General features: G+C 46.5%; 1 protein-coding gene across 2 annotated transcripts in view; it reads right to left on the minus strand.

The window, feature by feature from the left end:
* Window positions 1-206: 206 nt before the first annotated feature.
* USP31 (ubiquitin specific peptidase 31) overlaps window positions 207-13,077 on the minus strand; it is a 67,394-nt gene continuing 54,523 nt past the window's right edge. For both annotated transcript variants that reach the window (XM_077827736.1, XM_077827735.1), the window contains 2 exons: window positions 12,640-12,792; window positions 207-11,684 (listed from right to left, as the gene is read on the minus strand). In XM_077827736.1, coding sequence (XP_077683862.1) covers window positions 10,132-11,684; window positions 12,640-12,792 — 1,706 coding nt within the window. In that variant the 3' untranslated portion in view covers window positions 207-10,131. The remainder of the gene's footprint in view (window positions 11,685-12,639; window positions 12,793-13,077) is intronic.

Genomic DNA, 13,077 nt, shown 5'->3' on the forward strand with positions numbered 1-13,077 from the left:
GACTTGTCCCCAGAAATGTGCATCTTGTACCGCCCAGCTCTCTCCTCCTCTGGACAATGCGAGCTTATAGAAAGTCCATCCCTTCATGAATAGGAAATAATATGCACAACCCCTATTATCTCCAGTGGAGGTTCCCAAACACTTCAACCAAACACACTGGTTTAGATACAACTATTTTATTAACTACAGATATTTTTTAAGTGACTACAAGTAATGAGGCATAAAAGGTAAAACAAATACCTAACTTAACGAGCTAAGTGAATTCAAAGCAAAATGGCTCTCTCACCACATGCTTTTGCAGTCTGACTGAATCTTTCAGCCAGGATCCCTCCCCAGTCCAGTGATGCTTCCTTTGTCTTTCAAGTATTGTCGATGCCGTGAGTAGAGATGAAGGGAGAGAAGATTTGGGGGGCTCTGTTCCCCCTTTTTTTATACTTTGTCTTTCCTCTGGAAAATCATCTCCAGCTGGGGTTCGGGAGATAGGATGTCTGTGCGGACAAGAACTTCCAGCTGTTCCTTGGCCATAATGTAAATTTCTTGCTCACCCCCTTTTTCCTGCCAAAGAAAGACCACTTAACCAGGTAATTGTCCATCTGACGTTGATGACACCTGGCTCCAGTGTTGGCTAGCCTTTTGTCTCTGGGGAACTGGTTTGAAGTGGTTTCCCCAGACTTGGAACATGTCTTATAGAGTAGAATCTTATAACTTTACATACAATGTTGCCATGCACATTTTACCAGGACAATAATGTTCAGCGGAATACAGGTTTTTGAATGAAACCTCACAAGGCATACTTTGTACAAAATCCATTATAGTTTTGTAGAAAGGATGAACATAGGGATACAGACTGTCACTGTGCTTCCGGTTCAAGCAGCCCAGCTCCATACGTACTTAGCCACGACAACAGGAGCCACCTCCCAGCCTGCCTGACCACAGCCTGGAGTGTTCATTGACATCAGAATTCGTCACAAGCAAACAGCTGGTTGGAGCTGTAATCACCCATCAGAACTGGAGATTTCTCCAATCCCTTCTCCTCCAGCCCCACAACCAGGCTGGAGCACTCCCTCCAGCACGTTCGCCAGCACAGCCTGGAACAAGCCAAGCAATGGAGCTGGAGAACTACTGTACATCCCTGTTCTGACAGCACAGAATCAATCAGCAACTCATCTACATTCCAGGAGAGCTCCCATGTTCTCGTCACTGACGGGGAAAAACCATCACTGCATAACCCACCAAATGAAAAACAATATTTAATTAGGACAGAGCTAGGCAAGCACACAATTAAATGTTCTATTACTATCAGTCTTACCCAGTTTAAGCCTCAGTTCAATAAGGGGCCATTAAAAAAGGCTAATCGAATAGTGAAATGTACACAGGGAAGTTACATGTTGCATTTCAATAACTGCTCCAGCGCAAGAGATCTGAGGAGAGTTCTGCCGAAACCAGCATGAAAACGAAAGGCAAATGGGAGCAAGAGGCAGGAGTCAGACAAGACCTGAATGCGAAGCCTCCCAGCTCCCTCCCGTGAGAATCGGAGAGGAGATGGGAGCAGCCGCAGCTGTAGGACTCTGCAGTTCCTCCTGGAGAGGCAGAAGCAAATGGCCAGAGAATTGAACCAGCTGCCTTTGCTAAGCAGAGGCCCAAGACTTCCCATTTTACTAGGGAGCCTGACAGTGAGGCTGCTTGAGAGGAGCCTGCACCCTGCATAAGGGGACCGTCCCCAGATGCCAGCCTGGGGGCATGGCAGACACGGGAAGGGCTGGAGGAATCCACCCAAGGGAGCCAAACAGGAATCAGAGCGATTCAGACTGCTAGCCTGCTCCCCGCAGACCACCACTCACCAAGATAAATGAGGCTTGCGCCAGCTTGTCGTCTCCCCTCCTCAGGGCATCACAAGGGGATTCCAGTCCAACATAGCAGCGGCCAACGGCAGCACACGAACCAGAACATCCAACATCCTGAGTGTCCGAGAGAGAGGAGGCCTGAAAGAAAAGCGGGATGGGGCAGGGGGTCTGCTTCTCCTTAACCTTAGCAAACAGGAACCATGCCTGGTCTTCCCCGCTTCTGCTGGAGGACTCCTTGGTGGCCTGGAGTGGAAGGCTTCCCAGCCCTCTGAGGAAGAGATGCGAGTGTTGTGCCTTTTACTGAGCGTGCTCTCCGACCCACTGTTGGTCAGGAGATGGAATTCAACTTCTAGATCGCTACTGCCCTGGGCAGCAACGGAACCCTCTGGTTTCCCAGGCTGCCTCCCCTGCCGTGCAAGGGTGAACTGACATTGAAGACGACACACTGGATCTTTCTGTCTTTGCTGAAGAACACACGGCAAAGTGATTCAGGGCCAGGGAGCGGCCTGGGTTGCCTGAAGTTCCCAGCAGCACCTTACCAACCTACCACGCCATCCCAGGCCCAAGCAGAGCTGAGCTGCACAGAACAGTACGAGGGTGGATTTCTGGGAGGGACTGGGTGAAGCCCTGGTTTAACTGCGGACACTTTTCCAAGCGGAGCAGGAAGTGACCTTGCGGAGAGGGGCCTTGGGCATGAGGCAGTGGAGTGAAGTAGGATTTGTCGTGCATCCAACAAGGGGCTCTGAGCCAACACCGGAATCATGGACATTCACTCCCTTTAGGTCTGCGCTGCACCTTGGAGAATCAATTCCATGAAAATCCTGCCTCAGTGGTATATAAACCCACCGAGCCCAAGGCATCAAAACATTTCACTCCTCTAGGAGTCTGCAGACCTGAGGAGCCTCCAGATGAGTTTCTGAAACTTGCCTGCCTGTCAGGGTTTAACAGGATGGTTGTGCCATCTAGCGGCCACAAAGGAGATTCTACGCTACCCACCAGCAAGACACGAACCATGTAATTTGAACATCGTAGAATCTCATCTAACTGTAAGAAGTGCCTTTGGATCTGGCTTATCTCCTATTATTTGCTCGCAGGGACAAGAGACAACCCTGCCCCCGGTCACTAAACTGCCATGTCAGGTATAAAGGCTCTGTATACCACCTGTATACTAGACACACTGCACTCAAAGCCACATAGTCCTTGTACTCTAGAGCTCACAAGTCCAGGCAGTAGCATGCAAACAGAGGAGGGCGAGGGAATGCCCGGTGAAGCCAGGGGGCTGATTGGAGGTGAGTGGCCACAGCATGACAATGCCATCTTTATGTGTGTCCTTGGGCCTGGCCTGAAGGAGAGAACTGGCAGGAGAGATGTGGTGTCAGGCCAGGTTCAGGAAAGGGTTTGAGCAAGGAAGGGAGGCCAACCCAGAAATGGCAGTGAGACCCCAAAGGGAGAAGTTAGTCTGTGGCCAAGGTGGAGCGAAGTGGAGAAAGGGGAAAAACAGGGAGTATCGCAGATATGAAGAAGGGGCAGGTTTATGGGGTGAATCCGAACCACATGCCTTGGGTAGCAGGCACCAACCCCTCACCTCTGAAGAAAGCTCATACAACCAAGATGCATGGTAATAAATTTATTGTATTTTATTACATTTTCCCACTTTTTCCACTTAATTCCAATTCCTTGTATTCAAAACTCTTCTTTCTGAAAGAAAATGATCTTTTAACATAAAAATATAAATTCTGCATATTAAAAGTGCATACACCTCGAATAATAAAACATACAAATAAATAATAAAAGGCATCACAGTCTCATGCACTTGTCCTCAAATAATTTAAAAGTTTTTATGGTACAATGTTCAACCCCAAGTAAAGACAGCCTGCTTTCCAGATTACTGTACAGTTCAAAAACATTAAAATACAGAAGAGTATCAAAGGTAGGGTGATCCCCACTGCCCAGTGTCAGCGTACAGTGATATGACATGCAGCTTTTAGAACTGTAGATATTCCAGTGTAAAATCTGAAATTTGGTGACCAGAAGAGAAACTGCATTTGTAATGGGACTTAAAATTCAATTTTAACCAATGGTGAGGCACAGCTGGTGAGCAAACCTGTATACTCTGAAGGCCAAGTGTTCTAGCCATGTGTAGCCTATATCCCCTGGTGTTTAATACTACCCAAGGCTGTATAGCACCTAGAAACATTTCCATATGGCATTGCACAAATGCTGCATCCTAACACAAGCTTTCTTGAAAAGGGTTTGTGCTGCAGGACCTTAAGAGTGGAATAGAATGTATGTTTGCACCTAGTTTTAATCTGTGCCATTTAAATACTATTTGCAGGTATACTGGATGTTAATGGCTTTTTAAAAAACCCCGCTAAGCTTTGAAAAACCAGAAAGATACTGTAGGAATCTTCATTTTACCTTTGTTCTGCAAAATAAAGCTCCCAGTGGTAACAAACGCTTTATGGTGCTTTTATTAAGAAAACCATGTAGTACTTTCATCTCACCACAGATTAAAACTAAATTTTAGTTGCCTCCACAGATAACATGAGATACTGCCAAATTATTTCAGAGTCGTAGGCAAATGACAGCAAAGATAAAGAGGATTACAGTAAAATGATTTGGAATGTCATTTCAAAACAAACGTTCTTTATAACTGCTGTTGAGCTGAGAAAAAAGGCTCCTGGAACAGATGCCACAAAGAAATGGAGGCAGTAAGGATGTCCTAGAAGTGACCAGTGACTGACTGGATTGTTGGCGATGGAAAAGATGTCTGTATAAGAGGGAATATCTCCTATCGGGGTCACACTCAGTTTTCCAGAAAAATTATAAACACATTTCATTGTGGCTCTTCAGTTTTCCGTACTAAAAATGCCTAATCCCTCAAGAAGTCTTGAAACCCACCTTTGAATTAAGAGGGCACAGTCTCTTAGACCAGCTGTTCTCAACCTCCTAGGGCACCTGTACCAAGCTAAGACCTCAGCCAACCCCATGATGCTCCCATTAGGCCGTGCATGCTCTACCAACCATGGAGTCTGCACTCACACAGGACTGAGGCTTGGTGGTCATAGCCTGGGGTACACAATGGATTGTAGACAGCCAGTGAACAGCAGGGCCTAGGACAAAAGCTTATCATTCAGGGAGGAACCTAAGATCCCAGTCACCAAAGCCTGCTGTGCCGACGTAGGCAACATGCCAATGGCTGGTAACCACTCCCTGAGAGACTGAAATTCTAAAAAAGCTCTTTTAGACTGTCAACACTGCTACGGGTGACCTCCTTGTCTCACAGCATGATGTACAGAATGGGTCATTAAAACCATATAGAAAGTGGCAGGCTACATACAGAACATAACAGAGTCAGGCTATTCCGGTTAAAAATCTATAAAAAAACAGTTTGTTCTCATTTCAACACTTCAGATTCCTTTCTGACTTTACTCTACACTGCAGTCTTGTCAGTAATCCAAAGTTCTGCAAAGGAAAGAGAATCAAAGATGTGCAAATAAAGCAAGAAACTAGATACATGCTCCTCTCTGGTGCTTGATACTTTCTGTGCTGACATGCAGCTGCACTGGGACTCAAAACCAGAGCCCCAGAGTGCACCTAGTAGCTTGTGATACTGACAGTGCAATCTCTAGTTTATCTTTAATGCTTGCATAGTTAATAAGTGCATGCAGTCAGGAAACAGCAAGAATTGCCATGCAAAAATGGTCTTCATTTCTTAGGAAGAATAGTTGGTCATGCTCAAATTTCTGTTGTGACAAGGAGACAGCTCTGCGTGTAGAGACTGGGGAACTTGCAGTGGGCCAAATGGACTGTAATTAAACTGGTAGTTTTCTATCTAAAGCATGTGGTTTTTGACTTAGCCATACAGATCGCGTAGAGTTTTAGAGTTAAAAGTTTGTACATCCATCCAAAGTGAGCCACCTATCACACTTACAAAGAACTGTAGGCACCAGTTTGTCTATCAAATGCAAGTAACACAAAGTACAAGGTGCCTCTATAAATACACTTAATTTAAAATGTACTTATAGTTAACATACTACTAAATACTACCCATAAAACCTTGCCCAGAAGGGTGAAAATAATTTCTTCAGATGGCTCTAGGAAGAATCTAGCTACGGAATGAAGGCTCAGCTCTTCCGCAATCAGAAGGCAAGACATCAGGATTACAAGCGAGTAACTAGAGACATTTGAATCTCCACAATTTAAGAAATAAATTCATTCACACCAGGCCCACCCAGAGATGGTTATAACCATCTATTAAGCCCTTCAAGATGACTAACTCTCTCCCGTCTCCTCTGAGGATTGTGTGGCTCTGCTGGAAGTTCAAAGACAGAGCTAACACTGGAATTCCCTACTCAAAGGACTCTCACATCTAGTAACTTTCTCTTCCAGTTTACCAGTCTCTGATCTTACAGGATTCTCACCTGTGAGCTAAACAAGCTGGAGACCAGACTCGACCCCACTAAAGGCTACACTGGCAATTCAACAGAGGCCCAAAGGCTGCACCTGACTAATAAAATGGAGCAGGATTACAGCCACTTGTCTTTAATTCAGAGCTGCAGGCATGAAGACTACAGGACCCAGCATACAAACCCATGAGATCAGAATGGCATTCTGGGTCCTGCCATCTCCCCAGGTTGCATCTCCTCCACATTAGGTATGAGCTGCTCTGGGAGCCAAAGCTAAATTAAGTTACTGTAAACCAGGTACAGGTAACTGCTTCAGGGCAGTCCAAGACCTTTAAAGGACTAAGACATAAACCCCTGCCAGACCTGGCTTTTAGGACTTGCAAAACTCACAGCCAAAGGGACCCCATACTGGGGTTACCCCTAATTTAGGATTGCTCTGTTGTGTTGGACAACAGCACACACCAACTGCTTCCCCTTCCTCTCATCTTGCAGGAAGGAGAAAAAGTGGATTGATGGGGAAGTGAGGGAAAGAGATTGAGATGTCCCTCCTCCCCAAATCATCTCCTCAGTGGGAAGCCTCCAAAATCATGCAGATGGCCCTAGAAAAATCTACTCCCCATAACTGGTTCAATTAGGGCTAGCAGGACAGATGCTTGGCTTAGATTCATATTCAAGGTGGTTCTTTTTTGGTCAAGCATCACATATCCCCAGAATTTCACATTCTATTTGATATCAACAGAACCCAAGGGCAGAGGATGCAGAGAAAAGCAGCGAACGACCATCACACTTTCCAGACAGTTTTGTGTTCGGGTTTCATCTGCCCATAAAGATACAGCTCCAGTTCTAGTTACTGGTAAGAGTCATAGCCATCATATTTTACTCACTTTGCCCAAAGTTGTGCACTTTATGAGACCAGCAACAGAAAACCACCGCCCTATATAAACCGAAGTGATTTGCTGTATGGCTCAGCCTGCCTAGTCAAAAATATACTGCAGCAAAAATAGATATGAAGTGCAGGCAGTCTGCCACAGGAGAACAGCACGTCACTCACTCTCAGAGATTTCGTTATTATACTTTTCCCTAGAGATGAAAATTAATGGGAAGAGGGCAATATTCTAAAAACTTCAGATGGGCGGGATTGACCAGACGTAAGTGTCCTGTGTATCATAGGTCCTGTTTTCAAAGGCGCAGATACCAACTCGCATTGGACAGTTTGCGGAAGAGGAGAGGATTTTGGAGCTAGTAGGATTCCCAAGAGGGATTATTCGCAGACCCCAGAGAAAGATGGGAGTTACCTACCAGAACGGGGCAGTCTGGCTGTTTTTGATCTTAACTATTAGAATATTTGGCAACAATAAACTTCTTGTTCCCATTTTGGTGCTGCAGCTTCTGTCTGTAGAGCAGACTCACCACATGGTGCTGGCGCACTGGGTTAGCACTGGTCTACAGCACAGTCAGTCTCAAGACGCTGCTGCAAATTTGCTTCAATAAGGCAGTGAACACAAGCAGTAAAGCTACCACTTGGAACCCCTAAATCCACTGTCAGCTGTACATAATACAGGACTTGCACAATGAATGAGTGCACAAGAGGGGAAAGCTATTCCATAAGGTCACTTTGCACAATGCCACCTCACTAGAAAGTGCATCAAACTAGGCCCAGCCTATAGTGAGATGTCGGACCATGTTAGCACTGGCTACTGGAAAGGTGTTTCTGCTAGAAGAGCTGTCGCAACAAAGGAGCTAACATGGTTTGCGCTCTCAAGACGACAAAGCCTTAAACTAATGCTTCAATATCAGAAATTTTAGGTAGAAATTTACGACTAGAGGAATATGCCCAGTAACTCCTGCCTGTTTAGGAAACAGGGTACAAGAAACAAAACAATCCAGCTTCACAAATTAAAATAAATTTTTCATGCTTCTCTCCCCCTTTTTGCTCCATTAAGTGTGCTATAGGAACAGGAATGAATGGAGTCTATGGCCATGTTTGGCTTTTAAAACATAATCCACGACATGGAAAGTCAGGTAGAGTACAGAGAAGTGTTACAGGCTAGAGCGCTGCTTCTGGGTATCAAGAATGCTTGTCCTGCAGAGCACATGGTCTGGACTGGATGGTGTGGGTTACACTGCACATGGGTTCGTATTCACAGGTTACACAGAGCTTTGTGGTATGCAAAATCACGTATGAGGCCGTATATGCAAGTCTTCTGTATTACCAAGATGAAGCTACCCTGAAAGTAAATTTCTCAACAGCTTGTTGCAGATGAACTAAGTGTAAGTGATCAAAGAGCAGCCACAATCAGTGACCTGTGAGCAACTTGCCCAAGAGGTTCAAGAGAGGAGATTGAACTGGATATTTAACAATAACTATTTGTTCCAGGGTCATTTGTTACTGTAATACTGAGCAGGAAAGGTTAATAAATAGGTCTGTCCACACACTAAGCTCACAGAGCCAGAAGTGTTCATGTGACAGGCAAAGAATTAATGTACATAATAATGTAAACTGGAGATGATTTGTGCACACAGTACAACCTGGCTATTATACACCACTTATCACAAAACACAATTCCATGCATGAAGGACAGTTTGTTGTTTTCTTAAAATGAGAATGCAATTCATCATCATCATCTCATGAAATAAAAAAAGACAATGCCACATGTGTGTCAAAGGACTTGAGGGAAGAGAAGCCACCTTTCAAAGAGAAAGTGTGTGCAAAGATGTTGCCGATGTAATGTTTTAACCCTGACAGAATTTCCCAAAGGACAAGAAACCAGACTTGTAAGACATTGTTGCAGCTGGACTCATCAGCAAGCATTAGAAACGTAGAATGAAGAGAAGAATGTGGGACTACACTATTAGTCCAAATACAACCCCGCAGCATTGTGGCCTGGCCACACAGAGATGCGTTGAAACACACTCGGAAAACACAAAAAGGCAGCAGAGAACATGTGGTTATCTATTCACTTCTCCAGCAGATAGAGATGCCACTACAATGAAGCATCTGAGCATGTGTGTGAGAAAATGCTTCTCAGGGGTTTAACGATAAGGGTCCTACCAGCTTCACTATTATTCAAGACTCAGAATTCCAGCTGTCTTTCTAGGCATTGTAATAATCTTTCACCATGGACATTTCACAGCTAATGGCTGGCAACTGACTAGTCATTTTCTCTGTTACTTAGGTAACACTTCAAAGGAAGAAGGAAGCTAGAGCAGACAGTGGAGTCTCCAGATATCCAACAACAAAAAATTAAGCCTGTTGGAATGAAAATATGAACCCTGTTCTGCACAAACATACATGGGAGTACCTTTTGGATCTGTCCGGTCACTAATGCTAACCCTCCTATACTGGCTGAGTATATACCTGAGAAACAACATTAGTGTTGAGATATTGCCCTTTAAAAAGCTTCAAAAATGGGGGACTGGGGAGAGCACAAAGAAGCAGCAGTCTCTCTTTTCACAGTTCCCTTAGCATCTTCTGCAGCCAAGAACCAGGCCACACATCAACAGAGACGGAGCCTGCTTAGACTAAAACCAATGGAATATTAGTTCACAGTTCTATAAAGCACGCTAGTTACAGTATAATGGAGTCACAGGTTTCAAACCTGGTGTCTGAAGAAAGTTGTTGCATTTTTCTATAAAGAGACTGTACAAGTGCTATGGGACAGTTGTGTTTATATTCTATGACTCCAGCTGGACTTCACTTGGTATCAATGCTGGCCAGCTGTGGCTATTTGGTTTGATGGCAGAATCAAAAGGCGCTTTACCAATTTGCAGTTAAGTTCTCCTCAAACACACATTAGGCACATAAACAAAGAAACAACAAGAACTCAGCATAAATTAGCTCTCAGCAGGAGAAAGAAAAACACCTGGATTGCAGCATCTCACTGAGGTTTCGGAGAAGGCCGTGCAGACATGTGCATGCTGGAAGGTAACTTTTTCAATGACTTGTCAGCAGCCTGTTTGTCACTGGAAGGAGACTGCGCTCCGGGGTCTAGCTGGGAAGACTTGGATTTGCGGCTGGACAGCAGAGAATGTTTGCTGGATGTGGCATCTTTTGGGACAAGCTTCTCTTTCACAGCAACCTTGGTGTTTGCATGAGAGGATGGTGGGAGGCTGCTCTTCTCTGACTTGTCTTCTGCCACAGTTTTACTGCCTGGCTTGGAGGAGCCACCTGCAGTCTTCTTTGAAAGCATTGTCGTCTTCCCCAGATCAGCTGACCGTCGGGTCTCCTTCTGCCTCAGGGCTGATTTGAAGAAAGACAGCCCTTTATCTTCCGACTTACTATCCCTCTTTAAACCTGAACGCATACTGATGCTTGGGGACCTCAGGCTGGCCATAGAGGAGCTCCGCACATGCTTGCTGTCCATTGCTCTGCTCTCGCTTCTAGGCTGGCTTATCCGAGGAGAGCTAGTTCTTGAGCTAGAATTGACACTGGTCTTATCCGAACCAAGGCTTACCTTGGAGCCCTCCCTGCTGAGGCTTCGGTCTGAAGTCCTGCTCTTCCCAGCAGAGGGCCCCCGTGTCACTGAGCCCGAAGTAGTTTTCTTGGCAGCTGTGGAGGATGGGGAAGAAACTGACTTGTGTTTCTGTTGAGCCCATGACAAAGCAGTTTCCTGGAGTTTGGCACCAGATTCCTTTCTAGCCTGGCCGGAAGCAGGAGATGCATGTCGCCCACTAGTCCTGGAAGAATCTGTCTTGCTTCTGGAACGGGAAATCTTCTGAGAGGTCTTTAAAGGAGGGGCAGAGGCAGAAGAAGGGTGAGAAATTGGGGATTCTTGGCTAGACAAGACTGTCCTTCCTTTCCTCAAACTTTTATCTGGCTCAGAAATGCCTTTGGAGCTGGGAGCTTTCTTCAGGGTGCCATCTGCCTTCTCGGAGAGCAGCCCTGTCCCACTGGGGGCTTTCACCTCTTTGACTGGAGAGCTCTCTACAGAGTCACTCTGATCTACAAAAGCAATTTGATTGTTGTTATCAAAAGGGTCCAGAGCCAGATGGCTCCTGTCTGCTTGCACCGAGCTTTTCCCATACGGGTCCATGAAAGCAGAATTCGATTTCCTTGCAGTAGATTCCTCTCTGAATAACCCTTCCATGACAGCCAGAGGGGCTCTGCCCACAGTCCTATGTTCTTGCCTCCTGCTGCTGTCGCTTGATTCTGGGTAACTGCTGGAGAGATTCCTTAAGCTGCCAAAGCAGGAGGTGGACACTTTATCATCAGCAGCCTCCCCGATCTTCTCCAGTGTCGAGGCAGAAGCGCGCACAGGGGAGTCTCCAGGGAAGCGTGAAGGAGAGTTGGAGCGCATCTGCAGCTTTGCAGACAGCGACCAGGATGGTCGGACGCCATTTTCATTTACTGCCAGAGGGCTGGTGACAGAGGATCTAGAAGACAAGCTCTGACGCTGGACACTTCTTACAAAGGGTCGAGTTGAGAACCCCCCTGCAGGGGAAGAGAGCAACACTTACTTTTGTAACTCAGAAAGCTAAGCCAGCAGCACATAGAGAAATCCTGGAGAAGCAGGGTGCAGCCAGCAGCTATTGGGGTATTTGTAAAGGTGAATCTGCTAGCATTCTCTTTCCTGGGAAAATGAGAAGATCGCACCCCATGCGTGCTTTGAGCATGGCAACACGACACCAGCAGTTCTCATACTGTGGGTCAGGACCCCAAAGTGGGTAATGACCCCATTTTAATGGGGTTGCCACGGCTGGCTTAGACTTGCTGGGCCTCAGGGCCGAAGCCCAAGCCCCACCACCCGGGGCCGAAGCTGAAACCTGAGGCTTTAGCCCTGGGCGGTGGGGCTCAGGTTACAGGATCCTGCCTGGGACTGAAGCCCTTGGTCTTTGGCTTTGGCACCCCCAGGACAGCAGAGCTCGAGTGGGCTCAGGCTTAAGCCCGCCTCCTGGGGCCATGTAGGAATTTTGTTTTCAGAAGAGGGTTGTGGTGCAATGAAGTTTGAAAACCCCTGCTCTACACTAAACTCACATGGAGTGTCAGCCTGATATTGCTCCCTACAAACATGGAAGAACTTAATTCTCAAAAAAACAAAAAATGTTTTCTAGAGGGGCTGGGCACACGCTGTGGTTTCCCCCTTACATTTTCTTCCTCTAAAAGGCCCCCTATGCTGGTTCCCACACTCCCAAAAAGGGCAGCCCATCAGTGCCACTCAGTCTCCTAGCACTCCTTGATCCACTGTCTGTTGCTCCCAGAGGCTGGGGTCACTGCCTGCCTGCCTGCCTCCCGAGCTCACCCTGCTCAGCTTAGGGAGCCCACTCCCAGGGCTGTGTGCATTCTGCTGCTATCCGAGGAGAGAGTCTGTATTGAGAGGAAACACTGGATCCACAGACCGGTTTTGATTTTATAACCCCCTGCCCACACTGTGTGCCGGAACGCTCACCATCATCTTCACTCCGTTCACCAGTCAGCTCAACTGATTCCGAAAGCGAGGCCAGAGACGTGCGTCGTGAGGAAGCTGCTGAGGCGATGCTGGGCTGTTTGCTGCCAGGAAGCCGGCTCACCCAGTGTTCACACAGAGAAGAGCTTGTAGAGCCTGCAGAGGGGTCAGGGCACTGAGACCACACAGACTAGCAGCATGTGGCCAATTACAGATCACACCCCCCCACCAAGGCGCTGATTGATCACAACCAAATTACATTCCTACCATTAGGATTCAACTCTAACCCCCAGAAACCAGCGCTGTGCCTACATGACTGCAATGTTCTGACTAGCTGAAGCAATAAATCCACATTCATGTCCCATGGTTTGGCCCATAAAGAGAAACTCTTCCTCCAGCAGCATGTGAACTGCAGCAAGAAAGCCACTAGAGCCGAATGCA

This window comes from Eretmochelys imbricata, chromosome 10 (genome assembly GCF_965152235.1).
Source record: "Eretmochelys imbricata isolate rEreImb1 chromosome 10, rEreImb1.hap1, whole genome shotgun sequence".
Lineage (NCBI taxonomy): Eukaryota > Metazoa > Chordata > Testudines > Cheloniidae > Eretmochelys > Eretmochelys imbricata.